Source organism: Macaca mulatta, chromosome 1 (assembly GCF_049350105.2).
Source record: "Macaca mulatta isolate MMU2019108-1 chromosome 1, T2T-MMU8v2.0, whole genome shotgun sequence".
Classification (NCBI taxonomy): domain Eukaryota; kingdom Metazoa; phylum Chordata; class Mammalia; order Primates; family Cercopithecidae; genus Macaca; species Macaca mulatta.
Window position 1 is genome coordinate 141,508,583 of NC_133406.1, and position 21,794 is coordinate 141,530,376.

General features: G+C 35.7%; 1 protein-coding gene across 5 annotated transcripts in view; it reads right to left on the reverse strand.

Annotated features, from left to right (window-relative positions):
- SNX7 (sorting nexin 7) overlaps positions 1-21,794 on the reverse strand; it is a 108,494-nt gene that overhangs the window by 30,378 nt on the left and 56,322 nt on the right. The window contains exon 8 of one of the 5 annotated variants that reach the window (XM_077952660.1): positions 4,761-18,745. The exons of 3 other annotated variants lie outside the window; for them this stretch is intronic. In XM_077952660.1, the coding sequence (XP_077808786.1) occupies positions 18,695-18,745 (51 nt within the window). In that variant the 3' untranslated portion in view covers positions 4,761-18,694. Of the gene's footprint in view, positions 1-4,760; positions 21,781-21,794 lie in introns of those variants that run through there. One more of the 5 variants, XM_077952652.1, reaches the window with a different exon arrangement.

Below are 21,794 nucleotides of genomic sequence, written 5' to 3' on the forward strand. Positions count from 1 at the left end.
TGCAAGAAGCTGCCTTTCCTTTTGTTCCTAAGCAGATACCTATAGATAAAAAGATTAAATATCTCCACATGTAGCTACTCTAAGTTCACCTTATCTTATGTAAAGTGCCCATTCACTGAGGCTGAGAGGAATACATAACTGACTACTCCCCTACCTGCTCCTTTTCTCTTGCAACAAGTGGATAACAGTACCCTCACTATTTCCCCTCCAGCCCACTTTTCCCCTTTAGATACTGAAGCCTTCAAAATCATCTTTGGAGAAAGTTACAGGCCACAGACTGTTTCTGTGACTCCATGTTTATTTCCTCCACGCATGTCCCTAACCTTGGCAAAATAAACTAAACGGATTAAGACCTGTCTCAGATACTTTTTGGGCTACACCTAAATCCCAATAAACCCACTGTTAGTTGAAAATATTGTAAGTCAAAAATGTATTTAATGCTGGTAACACAGCAGACCGTCTCCAATTTAAAATCATTCAACTTAGGATTTTTTGACTTTAGGATAGTGAGAAAACCAAACACATTCAATAGAAACTGTAACCCCACCTTAAAGTTGAATAATCCTAAATGGAACCATCAGAATTCACGGACCATCTGCATTTTGAAGTGCTAAGCTTTCAGGGCTATCTGAACACTGTAAATCATTTTACTGGTTATAAGTCATTCAAACGTCATTCACATTTAATTAAATCAAGTTAGTAAGAAATGCAAACAGATTCAGGAAACTTTGTAGAGTCATGTGCCACATAACATTTCAGTCAATGACAATCTGCATGTATGACAGTGATTCCTTCCATAAGATAATCACATGGTATTTTTACTGTACTTTTTCTATGTCTAGATACACAAATATTTGCCATTGTGTTTCAATGGACTAAAATAAAATGCTGTACAGGTTTGTGACTCAGGAACAACATGCTATATACCACAGAGCCTGGGTGTGCAGTAGAGCATGACATCTTGAGGTTGTGTAAGTATACTCTACAATATTCGCACAATGATGAGAATGCCGAAAAACACATTTTTCAGAACATATCCCTACCACTTAATAACACATGACTGTATAGTAATTGAGTTATGTGATGTTGAGTTGAGTTCCTGTGAAAAAGAACTGAAAATTTTTCTACTGAAGTCCAAAGACAAAGAGGGAAACATTAGGGAATTCTGAAGCACCTCATGCTCACCAAGACAACTACTTTGTGAGAATTATGAAGTAAAAATATGAAGTTTATTCACTTAGCTAATAAATATTTTTCCTGTCTACTATGGGCCAGGCACATGGTAGATGTTATGAGAGATATACTGTAATAAGCACATAGCTCCTTGAGGCACTTGAAGCTAAATAAAACACTATTCTTATACTTTTAAAAAAACTTTTATTCTTATAAAAAACAGTATTCCTATACTTTGGAGTTTTCTTTTGTTCATTCTAAAAAAAAAAAAAAAAAAAGAATAAAGGGCAGGAATAAATTTTGAATTGTTTTTAGTTATAACTATTTTTCCTGAGAGGGGAATATGACCAAACTTTGGTAAGGCTGACATATTTCTCTAAAAAGTATTATTAGTAGTCTTAAAAAGTGAAAACAGAATTTGCTGATTCCTGAGAAGAAACAAAATTACAGGGGGAAAAAAAAGGAAATAATTTTTAAAAAATCACACTACAAATAAGTCCACCAATAACATATTAAATGTTATTTTGTTATTTCTTACCCATGGACAGTACAGTATAAAAGGCAGCATCGAGTGGATGAATAAAAGACGCATGAAGTTCATGTCATGCCCCATCTATTGGAGGGATCCCAATCCAGCTGAAGGTCATTTCCTCCCTTTCTTGTTAGATCTGGCTTGCTTTTTCTGATTCAGTTCAAAGTTATCTAAGGAATTGTTGCGGGAAGTCAGGGACCCCGAATGGAGGGACCGGCTGAAGCCATGGCAGAAGAACATAAATTGTGAAGATTTCATGGACATTTACTAGTTCCCCAAATTAATACTTTTATAATTTCTTATGCCTGTCTTTACCGCAATCTCTGAACATAAATTGTGAAGACTTCATGGACACTTATCACTTCCCCAATCAATACCCTTGTGATTTCCTATGCCTGTCTTTAATCTCTTAATCCCATCATCTTCATAAGTTGAGGAGGATGTATGTTGCCTCAGGACCCTGTGATGACTGCGTTAACTGCACAAATTGTTTGTAGAGCATGTGTGCTTGAACAATATGAAATTTGGGCACCTTGAAAAAGGAAGAGAATAATAGCAAAGTTCAGGGAACAAGGGAGATGGCCATGGACTCTGACTGCTGGTGAGCCAGGCGGAACAGAGCCATATTTCTCTTCTTTCAAAAGCAAATAGAAGAAATATTGCTGAATTCTTTTTCTCAGCAAGGAACATCCCTGAGAAAGAGAATGCGCTCCTGAAGGTAGGCCTATGAACGGCCCCCGTAGGGGCCGCCTTCTTTTATGGTCGAAGCCAAAGCGATGAATTAAGCCCCCGTCTCCTGTAGCACTCCCAGGCTTATTAGGATGAGGAAATTCCCGCCTAATAAATTTTGGTCAGACAGGTTGTCTGCTCTCAAACCCTGTCACCTGATGTTATCAATGACAATGCGTGCTGAAACTTCATTAGCAATTTTAATTTCACCCCGTCCTGTGATCTTGCCCTGCCCCCATTTGCTTTGTGATACTTTATTACCTTGTGAAGCATGTGATCTCTGTGACCCACACCCTATTCGTACACTCCCTCCCCGTTTAAAAATCGCTGATAAAAACTTGCTGGTTTTACGGCTCAGGGAGCATCACAGAACCTGCCAACACGTGATGTCTCCCCAGGACACCCAGCTTTGAAATTTCTCTCTCGTACTCTTTCCCTTTATTTCTCAGACCAATTGACACTTAGGGAAATAGAAAAGAACCCACGTTAAATATCAGGGGTGGGGTTTCCCCCGATAGGGAATGGTCTGATGATTAAAAGGGTCAAAACAGATGCACTGGGTTCCATAAGCACTGGCTGCGCTGTGAACCCTGGTCATCATGTTGTGAATGTTTACAGGTCACATGGGCAGGTGGGAAAAGTAATGTGATAAATCCAAGCATTATTATCAGAAAATAAAAACTACATTCTGTTGGCATGGACTCATAGGACCATTTCTAGAACTGCATAACAGAGCACTGTTTTAGTATTATTCCATTTTTAAAGAGCATATGACTGCTAACATCACCACTGGGGCACTAATCTCACTAGCCCATTTAATCATATTGGAGGTTTTTCTCCTTATACACTCAACACTGACTTTTGGTAAAACTAATCCAGAAACATAATATTCTAATAATTTTCATTAAAAAGTGCTTTTATAAATTCTAATTTAATATTACCTTTACAAATTTAAACTTTCAAGAACATATCTTCACATAAGCATAACCATCAGAAACAGACCTAATATTAAAGTTGCATAAATCTCTGAAAATATGGTTTATTAGCTTTTTCAACCAAATGATTAACTGGAATGTGAAGAGTAAAAAAAAAAAATCACAAAAAAAAACAAAATAATTTTATTAACTTTATGGAAAAGATTAAAGTGATAGAACATTTTGGAATCTCATTAAGAGAATAAAGATAGTATTTTCTTTCTGACAAAATATGGTCTTGGAAATTGTATCACAAATATCTACATATAACTATTACAGATGAGAACTGCATTCTCACAAGGTTAGAGTAGCAAATAAAATATAGAAAATATTTTTTAATTGTTAAAAAGAACATATTCCACAAATCTAAGTTTCCAAAAATACTTTATAATAAATAAAATTTGGAGAAAAATTTAATAAAATGGGATTACTTATAAACTAAATAAGATATAAAAATAATGTATCCAGAGTGCATACATTTGATCTAATGCTAAATATTTAAAAATAACCGAGCTTTTCCTCTTAGAGAGTAAAGTGTGTTTAAAGATGACTGGGTAGTCTTTTGCTCTTAAGACTTAAGTTTGATACTCTGATGCTATTTCCCTCAATATATGTCTATTACAGAGGCAGGAACTTTACTTTCAAATTTACTAATAGAAATAACAATGACGTCATTGAATTCACTTGACTATCCTATGGCCTCTTACAAATGGTGAGAGCTTATTTGGACTTTCGAGCAGGAGACTGCAGCTATTTACGATTTGCTTTAAAATAGCTCTGGAGTTGGCAGGAACTACAAAAGAGAACAATTACCTTTTGGAGGGATGGACACAAAAAATGAGGAACTATCTACTCAGTCTGGTGAAACCAACTTTGTTATCAAGGAGATGACAAACAGCCCTGATCTTTACATTCTTGCTGGAAGGCCTTTTGATCATCTTAATGTCTTTGTGTTTCTTTATCTCTAACATATCAAGGATAACTTGATAGTAAGAAAGGGTAGGGACTTCATGAGAGTCATAAGAGTAGGGTTAGTAAGGGTAGCTATGTTTCAGCAAGTCTACTGCATATTGCAGATTCTTAACATGTGCCTGCTAGATGAACATTTCTGAGTACCTACTATGATCAGGCCCTGCGCCATATGTCATATGTGGCATTTCACTTAACTTTCTCTGTGGCTCTTGGAGGTAGCTCTCTGCCCCTGCCCTCGTGCTCCCAGTCCAGCTGGCTTACCTTTCAGTAATGCAAAAGCAGAATTAGGCATGCGATGCAAGTCCCTATGACAGTACTGCAGGCTAGTTCTCAACTATACTTTTCTTCTTCCTAATTGTTTAGCAAACTCCATCTAAGGATTTTTGTTTTTTTAAGTTCCACAATGCATGTGCAGGATGTGCAGGTTTGTTACATAGGTAAACATGCCATGGTGGTTTGCTGCACCTATCAACCCATCACCCAGGTATTAAGCCTAGTATGCATTAGCTAGTTTTCCCGATGTTCTCTCTCCCCACCACCCCCGCCAACAGGGCCCAGTGTGTGTTGTTCCCCTCCCTGTGCCCACATGTTCTCACTGTTCAGCTCCCATTTATAAGCGGGAACATGTGGTGTTTGGTTTTCTGTTCCTGCGTTAGTTTGCTGAGGATAATGGCTTCCAGCTCCATCCATGTCCTTGCAAATGACAAGATCTCATTCCTTTTCACAGCTGCATAGTATTCCATGGTATATATGTACCATATTTTCTTTATCCAGCCTAACATTGATGAGCATTTGGGTTGGTTCCATGCCTTTGCTTTTGTGAACAATGCTGCAATGAACATACATGTGCATGTATCTTTATAACAGAATGATTTATATTCCTTTGGGTATATACCCAGTAATGGAATTGCTGAGTCAAATGGTATTTCTAGTTCTAGGTCTTTGAGGAATCACCACACTGTCTTCAACAATGGTTGAACTAATTACATTCTCACCAACACTGTAAAAGTGTTCCTATTTCTCCACAGCCTCACGAGCATCTGTTGTTTCTTGACCTTTTAATAACTGCCGTTGGGACCGTCATGAGATGGTAGCTAATTACAGTTTTGATTTGGACTTCTCTAATGATCAGGGATGTTGAGCTTTTTTAATGTTTGTTGGCTGCACAGATTTTGTTTTCTTTTGAGAAGTGTCTGTTCATGTCCTGTACCCACTTTTTAATGAGGTGATTTTTTTCCTTGTAAATTTAAGTTCCTTGTAGATTCTAGTTATTAGACCTTTGTCAGATACATAGACTGAAAGCATTTTCTCCCATTCTGTAGGTTGTCTGTTCACTCTGGTGATAGTTTCTTTTGTTGTGCAGGAGCTCTTTAGTTTAATTAGATCCCATTTGTCAACTTTTGCTTTTATTGCAATTGCTTTTGACATCTTCCTCATGAAATCTTTGCCCATGCCTATGTCCTGAAGGGTACTGCCTAGATTGCATTCTAGGAATTTTATAGTTTTGGTTTTTACATTTAAGTCTTTAATTCAACTTGAATTAATTTTTGTGTAAGGTGTAAGGAAGGGGTCCAGTTTCAATTTTTTGCATATGACAAGCTTGTTCTCCCAGCACCATTTTTAAAATAGAGAATCCTTTCCCCATTGCTTGTTTTTGTCAGTTTTGTTAAAGATCAGATGGTTGTGGGTGTGCAGTCTTATTTCTAAGTTCTCTATTCTGTTCCATTGGTCTGTGTGTCTGTATTCGTACCAGTACCATGTTGTTTTGGTTACTATAGCATTGTAGTATAGTTTGAAGTCAGGTAGCAAGATGCTTCCCGCTTTGTTCTTTTTGCTTAGTATTTTCTTGGCTAGCTGGGCTCTTTCTTAGTTTCATATGAATTTTAAAGTAATTTTTCTAATTCTGTGAAAAATGTCAATGATAATTTAACCAGAATAGCATTGAATCTATAAATTACTTTGGGCAGTATGGCCATTTTCACAATATTGATTCTTCCTACCCATGAGTATGGAATGTTTTATCCATTTGTTTGTGTCCTCTGATTTCCTTGAGCAATGGTTTGTAATTCTCCTTAAAGAGGTCCTTCACTTCCTTTGTTAGCTGTATTCCTAGGTATTTTATTCTTTTTGTGAAATTGTGAATGGGAATTCATTCATGATTTGGCTCTCTGCTTGACTACTGTCAGTGAATAGGAATGCTTGTGATATTTGCACATTTATTTGTATCCTGAGACTTTGCTGAAGTTGTTTATCAGCTTAAGAAGCTTTTCGGCTGAGAGGATGACGTTTTCTAGATATAGGCTTGCGTCAGCTGGAAACAGAGACATTTTGATTTCCTCTCTTCCTATCTGAATATTCTTTATTTCCTTCTCTTGCCTGACTGCCCTGGCCAGAACTTCCTAAGCTGAACAGGAGTGGTGAGAGACTGCATTCTTGTCTTGTGCTGGTTTTCAACGGGACTGTTTCCAGACTTTGCCCATTCATTATGATATTGGCTGTGGGTTTGTCATAAATGCTCCTATTATTTTGAGTTATGTTCCATTCATATCTAGTTTATTGAGAGTTTTTAACATGAAGGAATGTTGAATTTTATCGAAGGCCTTTTCTGCATCTATTGAGACAATCATGTGGTTTTTGTCTTTGGTTGTTTATGTGATGGATTACATTTATTGATTTGCATATGTTGAACCTGCCTTGCATCCCAGGGATGAAGCCTACTTGATCATGCTGGATAAGCTTTTTGATATGCTGCTGGATTTCGTTTGCCAGTATGTTACTGAGGATTTTCACATTGATGTGCATCAGGGATACTGGCCTGAAGTTTTATTTTTTTATTGTATTTCTGCTAGGTTTTGGTATTGATGTTGGCCTCATAAAATGAATTAGGGAGGAATCCTTCCTTTCCAGTTGTTTAGAATAGTTTCAGTAAAAATGGTACCAGCCTCCTTTTGTTCCCCTTGTAGAATCCAGCTGTAAATCTGTCTGATCTTGGGCTTTTCTGGTTGGTAGGCTATTTATTACTGCCTCAATTTCAGAACTTATTATTGGTCTATTCAAGGATTCAACTTCTTCCTGGTTCAGTCTTGAAAGGGTGCATGTGTCCAGGAACTTATCATTTTCTTCTTGATTTCTTAGTTTATTTGCATAGAAGTGTTTACAGTATTCTCTGATGGTTGTTTACGTTTTTGTGGGGTCAGTGATGATATCCCCCTTCATCATTTTTTATTGTGTCTATTTGATTCTTCTCTCTTTTCTTCATTACTAATAGTCTATTAATTAAAAAAAACAAAACAAAAAACAAACAAAAAAAACCCTCCTGGGTTTCTTGATTTGTTGAAGGGTTTTTTGTGTTTCTATCTCCTTTAGTTCCACTCTGATCTTGGTTATTTCTTGTTTTCTTCTAGCTCTGGGGTTTGTTAGCTCTTTGTTCTCTAGTTTTTTTAGTTGAGATGTTAGGTTTTTGACTTGAGATCTTGAGATCTTTCTAGCTTTATGAAGCGGGCATTTAGTGCTATAAATTTCCCTCTTAAACACTGCTTTAGCTGCATCCCAGAGATTCTGGTATGTTGTTTCTTTGTTCAAAGAACTTCTTGATTTCTGATTTCATTTCATTATTTAGCCAGGAGTCATTCAGGAGCAGGATGTTCAATTTCCATATAGTTGTGTAGTTTTGAGTGAGCTTCTTAGTCTTGAGTTCTAATTTGACTGGGCTGTTGTCTGAGAGACTGTTATGATTTCAGTTCTTTCGTATTTGTTGAGGAGTGTTTTACTTCCAATTATGTGATCGATTTTAGAGTAAGTAACATGCAGCACTGAGAAGAATGCATATTCTGTTGTTTTGGGGTGGGGGATTCTGTATATATCTATCAGGTCCACTTGATCCCTATCTGAATTTAAGTACTGAATATCTTTGTTAATTTTCAGTCTTGATGATCTGTGTAATATTGAGAGTGGTATGTTAAAGTATCCTACTATTATTGTGTGGGAATCTAAGCCTTTTTGCAGGTCTATAAGATCTTCTTTTATGAGTCTGGATGCTCCTGTATTGGGTGCATATGTATCTAGATTAGTTAGCTCTTCTTGCTGAATTGAACCCTTTACCATTATGTAATGCCTTTGTCTTTTTGATCTTTGTTGGTTTAAAGTCTGTTTTGTCAGAAACTAGGATTGCAACCCCTGCTTGTTCCTGCTTTCCATTTGCTTGGTAGATTTTCCTCCACCCCTTTATTTTAAGCCTATGTGTGTCTTTGCCTGTGAGATGGGTCTCTTGAATATAGCACATTAATGGATCTTGACTCTTTATCCAGCTTGACATTCTGTGTCTTTTAATTGGAGCATTTAGCTCATTTACACTTAAGGTCAATGTGGCTATGTGTGAATTTGATGCTGTAATCATGATGCTAGCTGGTTATTTTATAGACTTTAGTGCTTCCTTCAGTGGTTCTTGCAAGGCAGGCCTGATGGTGATGAATTCCCTCAGCATTTGCTTGTCTGAAATGGGTTTTATTTCTCCTTCGCTTATGAAGCTTAGGTTGGCCAGATATGAGATTCTGGGTTGGAAATTCTTTTCTTTAAGAATGTTGAATATTGGCCACCAAACACTTCTGGTTTGCAGGGTTTCTGCTACGAGGTACATTATTATTCTGATGGGCTTCCTTTGTAGGTGACCTGGCTTTTCTCTCTAGCTGCTCTTAACATTTTTTCCTTCATTTTGACCTTGGAGAATCTGAAGATTATGTGTCTTGGGATTGATCTTCTCATGGAGTATCTTACTTGGATTCTCTGGATTTCCTGAATGTTGGCCAGTACTGCTAGGTTAGAGAAGTTCCCCTGGATGATATTCTGAAGTTTCTTTTCCAACATGATTCCATTCTCCCCATCTTTTCCAGGTACCACAAACAGTCACAGGTTTAGTCTTTTTATATAATCTCATAGTTCTCGGAGGTTTTGTTCATCCCTTTTCATTCTTTTTTCTCTAACATTGTCTGCCTGTCTTATTTCAGCAAGATAGTCTTCAATCTCTGGAATTCTTTCCTCTGCTTGGTCTATTCAGTTATTGATACTATGGTTGCACTGTGAAATTCTCATGCTGCATTTTTCAGCTACATCAGGTCATTTATGTTCCTCTCTAAACTGGTTACTCTGTTTCACAGCTCCTGTAATGCCTGTAATGTTTTATCATGGTTCTTAGCTTCATTGTATTGGGTTAGAACATGCTCCTTTAGCTCAGTGAAGTTCCTTGTTACCCACCTTCTAAAACCTCTACTTCTGTCAGCTCATCCATCTCAGCCTTGGCCCAGTTCTGTGCCCTTGCTGGAGAGGTGCTGTGATCATTTGGAGAAGAGGCACTCTGGCTTTCTGAGTTTTCAGCAGGTTTTTTGGTTGATTCTTTCTCATCTTTCTGAGTTTATCTACCTTCAGTCTTTGAGGCTGCTGAGCTTTGGATGGGGTTTTTGTGGGGATACTTTTGTTGATGCTGTTGTTGCTGCTGTTTGTTTTTCTTTTAGCAGTCAGGCCCCTCTTCTACAGGGCTGCTGTGGTTTGCAAAATAAATTTGGTAGAAAAGTAAACAATCATTTTTTAACAACTTATTTATTTATTTAAGACGGAGTCTCATTGTGTCGCCCAGGCTGGAGTGCAGTGGCGCAATCTCAGTTCACTGCAAGCTCCGCCTCCCGGGTTCACGCCATTCTCCTGCCTCAGCTTGCCGAGTAGCTGGGACTACAGGTGTCCACCACCATGCCCAGCTAATTTTTTGTATTTTTAGTAGAGATGGGGTTTCACCATGTTAGCCAGGATGGTCTCGATCTTCCGACCTCATGGTCCACCTGCCTTGGTCTCCCAAAGTGCTGGGATTACAGGCATGAGCCACCGCACCCGGCCAAAAAAACTTTATTTTTAAGTGCCTATTGTGTGCCAGGCATTGGCCTAGACACATGACCAAGGGCACAGGATGAATATGAGAAGGAAGGTTCTGCCTCTGGGAGCTTACAGTCTAGCAGGGACTTAAAATTCACATCACACCAGGCATTCTCTGGCGTTAGAGATTCTCAATGAGTTTTCTTTTTAAAATAAATTAAATAAGTACCCTCCAAACTAAATCTTAAGAAATCCAGACTATCTAGATCCAAAAAATCCCCTTAAAAAGGAAATATATCTTTATATTCAATGGATATTCCTTACTGGACTAAATATTCACTTGATGAAATTAAGGTATATACTAATATAGGTAAGTACACAATCAGACATACTCAAGCTCAGTTGAATGACATCTTTATTTCTAGGACATTTTTACATGTCCAGTGCTCTGCTGCATTTGGGGAGAAAGATATGTACCCGTTACGAAGAGGATGCAACACCTGCCTCAACAGTAAGTTTCCTGTCTCCTAATAACAAATGCTTCTGGCTCTAGGTCAAGACTCAGGTTATACTGGCCACTCAGGTAGCTCCACTTTGAAGAAATACCATTTCATCTTCCTCAGTTGCCTTAGGGTATTAACAGTTTGGTGTTACCTGCTTCTCTTGCTCCTTTCTTACTAAACTTTAAACATTTACAATCACACACATTTATCAGTCAGTGATCTAAAGTCTGGGCTTTGAAGTCCTAACTGTGTCAATGTAGACAAGGTCATTGCCTTAGGAGGGTGCAGTTTCTCCCTCTGTAAAATGTGGCACCCTGGTGTGATGATGAAAAGATTTTTATTAAGGTATCAGAACTGTCCTTAAATGAATCTGCCCTCTCATTTATCCTATGTTAAGGAATTGAGGACCTGTAAGAAAAGAAAACCACAGGAGAAACAAAGAGCTATCTTATTAATAACTCAGTAAGCTCTTCAATAGCCCTGACAAAGCCTGAGAGTGTTGGTGGGTGAAATGAACAATGAAATGCTTCAGGCTAAAAAGTCTTCTATTATAGTAAGACCCATCTCCAAATCAGATAGGTGAAGCCAAAAAGCCCAGAAATTACCTCTATTTTAGAAACTTAGGTTGTCACACCACCTCAATAAATTATTCCTCTCAATTACAAGAAATTTTAGTGTCTTGCAAATTACGGAATGTAAATACCCTAAGACAAACTATGCAAATGGATATTTTCCCCCTGACTCTGAAAGCACTTTAGAATATACTTCCTGGTAACTGAAAAAAGCTGTCTAGCAATCTAGGAAGAATAAAAGCCGAAACCATCCCTTTCGACTTCCAAACATCTTTTCAGGCCTTTAGTTTTTTATTAGAGATCAGTTTTTTAAAAGTATATTAACTCAGCCAACAACTATTTCTTCAGCACTTACTTCATGCCAAGTACCATACTAGGCGCAGTGCCCCTTTGTGAAATGTTTTTCTTCCTTTCTCATTCGTTTTTGGAACACTTCTATCATAGAGGCAAACCTTTGCCTAATATCACAGAGTCCTTCCAATCTGGATATAGTCTCATGATGAGACCACTAAGGAATGCTTTAACACGTTTTTCTCAAATTGGGATTCCTATATCTATATCAACACTCAGTGATGGCCTAAGGATCGCCAAAGTCATGAATAAACATGGCAAAATATTCATAGATATTTTACAGAGATTAAACTATTTTTAAATTAACAAATATAAATATATTATGGAGTAGTGACATTTACACGAGAATTTAAAACAGGAGATCTTAAAGAAATTTTGAGTTTGCATTGCCCATGAAGGGGTATATCTCTCAGACTTACTGGGGCATATATTCCAACTTTCCAAACTCTTTTGGTAAAAATATTTGAACTGTACACCACATTAAAATATGTGTTAAAAGAAACTCTGCTTGACTGCTAAACTATACATTTAATAAATAATATACTTTAGCATGATGATTCTAGAGGAATTAATTTTCATAATTACCAACAGTTTTATCAAAGTATCAATTATAAAAATTATGGATTGAGAAATCAGCTTCCCTACAGTCTGTTTCTCTAGGAACAGCTGCCAGAATTACAGGAGAAAATATCCAGTCAAAACCTTTTTAAATCACTGCAATTTATCATTGCTAAAAAGCAATCTAGGGAGAAATTTCACTTATCTCTCTAAGAAAGAGCCACCCATGTTGACTATTTAATTAATAATCTTCCATCACTTATCCCTGATTTTGTAATCTAGAACTACAGCAAATAAGCATCCTTTATCCTTATCCTGTGATTGTCTCTATACATACAATAGTAAGGCCATATGGCAGCACAATTAAAATTTAGAGTCTTTCCAATATTATTACTAAGCCCCTAATGTCTAAACATCTTATGAGGTCTGGTCCTAATACATTATAAAAAGAGTTATTTCTTCATTAACAAATAATAGCATTCTCATACAAATTAATCTAGTATGTAAAAATTTCTGAGGCTAGCATTACCTTGATACAAAAAGTGCCATTTCTGGCAGAAGCAACTATAATTACAAATCATTCTTATTCAGAAATGTGGATACAAAAGTCCTAAAAAAGAAAGTGAGCAAGCCAAATCCAGCAATGGCCAGAGTGGGTTTATCCCGGGGACCCAAGCATGGTTAACATGAAAAAATCTCTAGTGTAAGTTGCCACAAGAAAATAATAAAAAGTGTACAATTATCTGCGTAGACACAGAAAATCATTCTGAAAGTTCGATACTAACTTATGAATCAACCTCTCATCAAATAGGAGTAGGTAAGAACTGCCCCAGCCTGATTAAAAATATATAGGATAAAAAACTATAGCAGACATTATTACTTATGACAAAAATCTTGGAAGCATTTACTTTACAATCAGGAAAAATACAAGAATGTTCTATCACTAAGAACATTATAATGTTTTTGCCAGCTAACAATGAAAAAGGAAATATGAAGAATAATTATTGAATAAACAAAATTGCCAATATTCACCCATAATTGCATTTTCTTTCTTTATTTTGGAGTCAAAGTCTTGCTCCGTCACCCAGGCAGGAGTGCAGCAGTGCGATCTTGGTTCACCACAACCTCTGACTCCTGGGATCAATCAAGCAATTCTCCTGCCCCAGCCTCCCGAGTAGCTGGGACTACAGGCATGCGCCACTGCGCTCAGCTACATTTTTTTTGTATTTTTAGTAGAGATGGGGTTTCGTCATGTTGGCCAGGCTGCTATTGAACTCCTGACTTCAGGTGATCCGCCTGCCTCGGCCTCCCGAAACAGGCGTGAGCCACTGCGCCCAGCCTAGAATTTTCTATGTAGAAAACCCATCTATAAATTATTAAAATTAAAAATAACTTAAATCATTAAATATAGAATAGATATGTAAAAGTGAATTACTTTTCTCTAATTCTGTTTTAAAATACAAAATTTACAATAAATACAAGCCAAAAAAATAAGGTACTTAGTAATAAATTTAACAAAAAGCATACATGGCCTTTTTGGGGAAAAAAAAGTTTAAAACTTTATTGAGAGATAGTGAAGGATTTTCAAATAGTGAAGTATCAAAAAAAAAAATCTATTTTAAATCTTTTGCTGGTTTCTTTCATCTCAGCTTAAATAATAGTTCCCAGATAATGCTTCCCAAAACATTTATGTACAAAGCAGGGTTGTTGTTCTTTTTGTTTTTGGTCTTTGTTTTTTGCTATTTCCTATCTCAGTCCATTCTTCATTTCCTTAACATTCATTAGATCTTGCAATCATTTTATTTATTTGTCTTGTACTTTTCTGTTGGGATGTAAGGTCTACCATGAGGGGCCTTGGGTCTATCGATCTTTTCATTATTATCCCCAGTGTTTACACTAGGTGGGAATTTGGTAAATATCTGTAGATTGAATCAGTGATTTTAGGAAAGTGAAAGGTTAGTAATTAATCCAGGCTTGTTTCTTTTACTGGCTTTATGAGTATTATTTCTTTACATAGATGTCTATCTATATAAAGATATATCATGAACATTTTTGAGCAAAATAACAAAATTTGAAGATGATAGTTATTCTTACTTAAAAATATCATCTTTTTTTTCTTTTTAAATGGCTTATCTATTATTTCCTTTTATGGAAGAAAAAATCATTCAATCTATTTATTCAAATGCTAAAAATTTCTCTTCATAATCAGAAAAGCTGGGAAATTATCATTTTGAAAAGTTCTTGAAAATAATATATCTAAATAAAAGGATTAAGATTGCCACTCCATCAGAAGACAATAGAAAATTCTGAAATTCATTTCGAATCTGACAGCTACCTCTTCTTAACAAGTATTAATTAAATTGCAGGGGAAAGATAAGAGGGCTCTTAACAATAAAATTGTATTATTTTCTGATTCGTGAGAGAGGTGAGATGTGTCTGAAGAAATTAAATGCTTGATTATACAATGCTGCTTAAGCATACATGTGATTACTAAGTAGCACCTTTTTTACATACTTTACAATACACACTTTTCTTAAAAAGTGAAAACCTCTGTCCCTGAAACCCACTGCAGATTTTGTTATCCAAATGTAACTTGTTCAGTAAAACACAATGCATTTTCTAAAAATGACAAATTGAGTCATGAAACACCCACAAATGTAGTTAACGCATCACCTTTCAAGCCAGCACCTTCGACACCATTAACATCCTTCAAATAATGATTATAATTTCTTGTGACATTGCAGGAAACAGAAAGACAATTATTTAAAGGGCCACATTTTAGGACAGGTAGAGATCTCCTCAGAATCTTCTATACAACAAAAGCCACTAAATATATATGTCAGAATATAAAGGATTCATTTCTTTCTAGGTGCTTCCATCAGTCATTAATATATTTCTATTAAAAAGAAATGATGTGGCTCCTTAAAAGTAAAACAAACAAACAAACAAAAAATCACAGTCCTTTAACTCTTTAGATATAATTCCCTGCACTTTTCTGCAAAATATAACCTAAGGCTAGAAAAGCAATATGTTCAATTACCACTAGGCTTTCCAAAGTTTAGAATTATTTCAAAGCCAAAAATCAAAATTTATTTATTTCACAGAACTTCACAGGCCAAACTGTTTTGTTATTAAATATTTTTATTTTACTCACTACTTAACTAAACAATATCTCATACATTATCTCATTTAGTTCTCAATATACCCTGTAAGGTAAATATTATTTTTCCCAGTTTACTTACAAGAAAAAATAAGGCTTACTGAAGTTTAAAAGTGACTTATTTTGAAATTTCGGTCTAGAACCTAGGTTCTCTATAGCTTGTGATACAAACCTTAACATACTACAAAACTCCAAAATTGGGTAGATGAGGTTTAAGGCATATACAAGACAGCTCACAGTACTACATTAAGGAATTTCCATTTATAGTTAACTGCTTTGCATTGTTTTTAATGTCTACTTACATGCACAGTTTATAATACAAGTAAAACATGAGTATAGTACAGGTTAAGTATCCCTCATCCAAAATGCTTAGGACCAGAAGTGTTTCGGATTTTGGAATATCTGCACTACACCTACCAGTTCAGCATTCCTAATCTGAAAATGCAAAATCTAAAATGCTCTGAAGAGCATTTCCTGTGAGCGTCATGTCAGTACTCAAAAAGAACCAGATTTTGGAGCATTTTGGTTTTCAGAGACATGTGTTAGGAATATTCAACTTGAGGTGCAAGTAAATAATCTGTAAATTAAAAATTAACGTCTATTGGGAGGTGTGCTTAAAAAATATTTATTTGATGGAGTATGTGATCAAAAGAGTCTGGTGACTACCATATTATTTTTGCTCTAGTACTGTGTATACTATACTTTCAATCAGGTGAATTCCCCTGATGTTTCTTTCAGACATTCATCTCTTTTCTATCTGAATCCCTACCAAAGCTAAAACTTCCATGAGAAATGATCTCCCCTCTTTGATTTGATCAACCAAACTACCATATATAAAAAACAGCTCCTAAAGCTGCAACATACCATAAAACAAATCCAGCCAAATAGAACATTCTGTGATGATAGAAATATTCCACTCTGGACCATCCAAAATGGTACCAATAGCCACATGTGACTACTGAAATTCAGCTAGTGTGACTGAGAAACTGAATTTTTAATTGTGTTTAATTTTAATTAATTCAAATGTAAGAGTAAACAGCACATGTGGCTAGAGGGTAACATAATATATAGCATGACTCTAGAAAAGTTGTATCATGTAACTGGAATAGCATCATATGTATAGCTCAAGTATAAAAATTAGGGGTTCACTCAAAAAAGTATCCTTTAATAAGGATAAAATACCTTTCATGTGTTTTCCCAGAAATACTCTAATATTACTGAATATTTTCTCAATCACTTCATTTTGAAAAATGAGGTAATATTTTATAAGAAATATTAGCCTGAGGTAAACTCAATTGATGGTATTTTGGATATACATAGTAGTCTACTAATGGAGTTATTTTTTAAAGAAAAGAGACAAAGATTAACAACAGAGTTATTTCTAGGTAATCTCTCATGATTCAGGTATTTGATTATTATTATAAATATTTTATAGTTTACTTTTAAAAGCTCTGTAAATAGACAAGCAAGAGGAACAAAAAGTGGGGGTAGACAAGTCCTGCCATTTATCAAACATATTACAAAACTTCCATTATTGACACAGTATGGTCTTGGAGCATTAACAAACCAAGTGAACATACAGAAAGTCTTAACATCGTTGCATATTAGAACAAATTAGGTATATTTCAAAGGCAGCATCAAATCACTAGGGAAAACATGATTATTCAACAGATAACTTGGGTGCAAATGGGACAGTTATTAAAATATATACAATTGAATAATATATAATATACATAGTTGAAATATATAGTTGATATATACCATTAAAATATATATATTACATATATAGTTGACAAAAACCTCGTAAGAATCAATTTCTAATGGCTCAAAGATTCTACTGTAAAAAAGGAAACTAAAAAATTAATGGAAGAAACCATGAGACATTTTTTCTGTCACCTGAAGTATAACACTTTCTAACTTGTCTTTAAAGGTAAAATCTTTAAGAAAAAGATAGATAAACCTGACTTTATAAAAATTAGAAACTTCTGCTAGTAAAAATCAGTACAAAAAATTGCAATATAAGTGAAAAAGAAAGACTAATTTCCCAAATAAGAAGTTCCTATAAATCAGAAAGACAGAGATCAAGAATTAATAGAGAAAACATAATGAACAAAAACCAGACACGGACAGATAAAAATAATACAAATTTTACTTAAACATATAAAGCACTGCTTAACCCCACTCATCAGACGAGAAATGCAAAATTAAACCTACAAGGGGATACCATTTTTCACTTTTGAGGTGGCAACAATTCTACCATTCGATATCTCCCCTTAACAAGACTTGGGGTGGAGTGTACAGGTATAAGCCAGCTGGTGAGAATATAGTAGCTCTCCTGTGGACAGCAGCTGGGTGGTAACAAGAATAGCAGCAGCAGAAGAGCTAATTCTTTTATCCCTTCCTATGGGCCAGGCAATATTCTAAGCACCCTACATGGGTTAACACAGTTAGTGCTATGAGCTAGGTACTATTATTAGCTCTAATCCACAAAACAAGAAACTGAGGCATGGAGAAGTTAGCTAATTTGCTCAAGATCACTCATTTAGTAAAGGGCTATCAAAATCAAATACCCTCCAATTTAGCAATTTCACTCTAAGTATTCTAAAGATCTACTGGTATACTTACAAATAACATGTACAAAATTCTTCAGCAAAGCATTGTCTATAGTCACAAAATATTAGAAATAAGTATTACCAGCAGGGGTCAGGTTAAATAAATTCTGCACAGCCATACAATGGAATATCATGTAGCTGTAAAACACCAATAAATGGAATGATCTCCAAAATATCTTACCTTAAAAAAGCAAAGTGCAGAAATCTTTAGAGCATATTACCACACGTATTAAAAAGTCAGAATGTATATTTGTATTTATTGTATATCCATGAAGAAAGCGGAAGGTTCCAGAAGTAACTAACAATAGGATGTGCTTATATTAATAACATGGGTAGTGGGACTTGGAAGAATAGGATATTGGGATGGGCACACTTTTCACTGTGTGTGTTTTTCTAAATTTATGAATTTTTAGCCATGTGAATATATTATGTTTTCAAATAAATTATAATTTGGGGTCATTTTTAAAAGCAATGCACTAATTAGTTATGTTAGAGATCAAGACTATATTATCTTATGGGATGAATGAAATGTTGAAGTACCTAATGTTATATAAATGAGAAGTGGTGGTTGGGAAGTAATATTTGTAGGGACACATTACATCTGGATTTCAGAAACTAAGGCATAAAAGTGGAGACTCTGGCCGGGTGTGGTGGCTCACGCCTATAATCCGAGCACTTTGGGAGGCTGAGGCGGGTGGATCATGAGGTCATGAGATCGAGACCATCCTGGCTAACACGGTGAAATCCTGTCTGTACCAAAAATATAAAAAATTAGCCAGACACAGTGGCAGGCACCTGTAACCCCAGCTACTAGGGAGCCTGAGGCTAGAGAATAGCGTGAACCTGGGAGGCGGAGCTTGCAGTGAGCAGAGATTGTGACACTGCACTCTAGCCTGGGTAACAGAGCAAAACACTGTCTCAAAAAAACAAACAAACAAACAAAAGAAAACACAAAATGGAGCTCCTTTTTCCTGATTGTTAAATTGTGTGTATATATTTCCTCTTCCAATAAAAGTGTTAGGTGATAAAAAGAAGTATTGAAAATGCATGTGAAAGTGGAAAAAGGTGTTATTTCTATATTAACGTATTATTTTATCCTAAAAATCACACATTCATGTGTGATCTTGACTATGTATAACAAAGTTAATCTAAATATTGTAACTAAAAATTTGACATTGGACAAAAACTATGCTTTTTGGTGAGAGACCTTCTTCAGGAAGTGTGTTAGGCAAGCCTTACATTTGCACTTCTATGTGCAATCAGTAATGACCACATCTGGCACTTCTCTCATCATCTGACCTATGTGCACGCCTCTTTCATTTCCTCATTAATGGAGTGCCCATTATATGTCTTGCATTTTCCTGGTACAAGGGTCTGCAACACCTCTTTAAATGCATTAAGGTTTATTTTGAATGCTCTTCACGGATATCTCTGTCTTTTTTCTCACTAAGTTTACATTAAAAGCTTCTAAATAAGACGGTCTCAGAAGCGACAGAATCTGCCTTCTGGGAAGGACAGTATCTTCGTAATTTTGTTATTTTGAAAATGCTTCTTACCCTCTCCCTACCCACACTGCTTATGAGAACCGCTGACATACATTAAGGAAAGAAACTGTACCTCCTTAACTCATTTCATCCCCTTTTTGTGACTGACAGATAAACAAGGCAGGTCAATTTAACCTCAAATAAATACTATTAAGACTGCCAGTTCACCGTAATAAAATATTTCAAGTCACCAATGATGTTCTGGCAAAGAGAATTTATCACAAGCTAACTCTGATTAGTATTAATTATTTGAAACATGTTGATAAGTGTTTTCTGAGGATTGTTCTGGGATTACACATAGTGGTTTCTGCTACGGGTAAAGGAGTAGTAGGCTATTTACAAGTACTGTCTTGGAATATAGTTTTCAAGTCCTGGAATATAGTTAATAGCACAATTTCTGAAGTTCTGCTTCAAAAATTTCTGCATGTGCAATGTTGTTCAAGTAATTCTATTTCTCTGTTCCTCAACTATCACATTTATAAAATATATAAAAACTTATAAAATAAGGAAAATAATAGTACCTACACCCCGTATTATGTGAGACTTAAGTGAAACAGTACACATAGAACATTTAGGACTCTGCCTGGCACATCGTGTGTGCTTAAGAAATGTTAGCTATTATTATCATCATCAATTAGTCTTAGTATGACTTGTTGATCTAGTTAACACATAATTCTATATAATAATTCCTTGAAAGAAAAAAAGACTTTCAACTCTCTGAGATAATTATAACTCTATGTATTTCAAAGCATTTCCAAGTGGCAATTTACAATTTATTATAAAATCCAAGTATATTTTTTAAAGAAGATAAAAGAAGAAAATACCAAACTTTTATTCCTTTTTGCTTTGATTTTAGTAGTAATTGTTAGTTGCCTTAAAATTTTCTCATCTCCCTATGTATTTCAAAGCATTTCCAACTGGCAATTTATAATTTATTATGAAATCTAAGTATATTTTTTTAAAGAAGATAAAAGAAGAAAACACCAAACTTCTATTCCTTTTTGCTTTGATTTTAGTAGCAGATAAATTGTTACTTGTCTTAAAATTTTCTCATCTCCATGGACTTCAGACCCACCCATTGGGAAAAAAAAAATTGTATTTATGATATATCAGGCAGTACAGAGTTAGGTTACAATTCTGGCTCTGCTATTTAACTAGCTGTATAACTGCAAGCAAGTCACTTAACTTTCTTATCAAAATCTCCACTACTACCTTCCTTTTTTATGCCATCATCACCACCTACTCATGGTATTGGATTCAACACAGCTTTCTGTTTTCCCATGCAGGAAACACAGTGAGCATTTGAGAGCAACTATAAACTCTTCCATTCTCTTTTCCCTTCATGAAAAACTCAGCTCTAAAAGTTAATCACTGCAGGCAGAACAAGACTAATGTCCACACAGGTGGAGAAAAGGAGGCAAAGTCATGGTGGCCAAGCACAGACTGTCAAAGCAGCAAGATGAGGAGGTAGTTCCTGCAAACAGTGGCCTGAATTAGGGGGTAACTGCCCAAGTAGGATGAAGAAGGCACCATATGGGGATAGGAGGCAAACTTGGCATGGGGGAACAGAAGTGTGGTAAAGAAGAGGTGTGGCCCTTGCAGGGTGTGAAAGTCCAAGTGGAGTGGAGAGTGCCACCAATTTAGGAAAGATGACTTGGGCTATGCAGCATTGGTTATATACAGAGGGATTAATCAGATAAGCAGATATAAAAAAGATAATGAGAGCCTGTCTCTCGCTGTCAGAAAGGGAACTACAAATACGGAAAATAAAATATATCAAGAATGAATCCTTATAACTAGATTAAAATTGGAGGTATTGGTGTAAAATCATTGTTGTAATATATATGCAAATACACAGATAATAGATATAAAAACGTGTGTGTGTGTGTGAGAATATGATTAAACAGACATTCTCCCTAGCTCTGCTCATACAGAAGGTCTTAGATAGTGATACCTCAATAGCAATGAACACATCTAATGACGAGTTACTGTATTCTAAATATAACTTTTTCTACTAAAAGGAACCAGGGCTCATTAGAGAAATAACTGATTCCAGGGCTGAGCCAGGTAAAGTACAAGACAGTCAGAATGTTTTGTTACATCAGAAGCAAAGAGTTGATCAAAACGATGTGAAGATGTCAAAAGGGCACAGAAGCCAGCTTGAAGATGGTCCCATTCATCAAAATCGGGTAACTCATGCATCAAAACAAGTAATGATAACATCGGGCTAAAACCCACATCCTAAAATAAAAAAC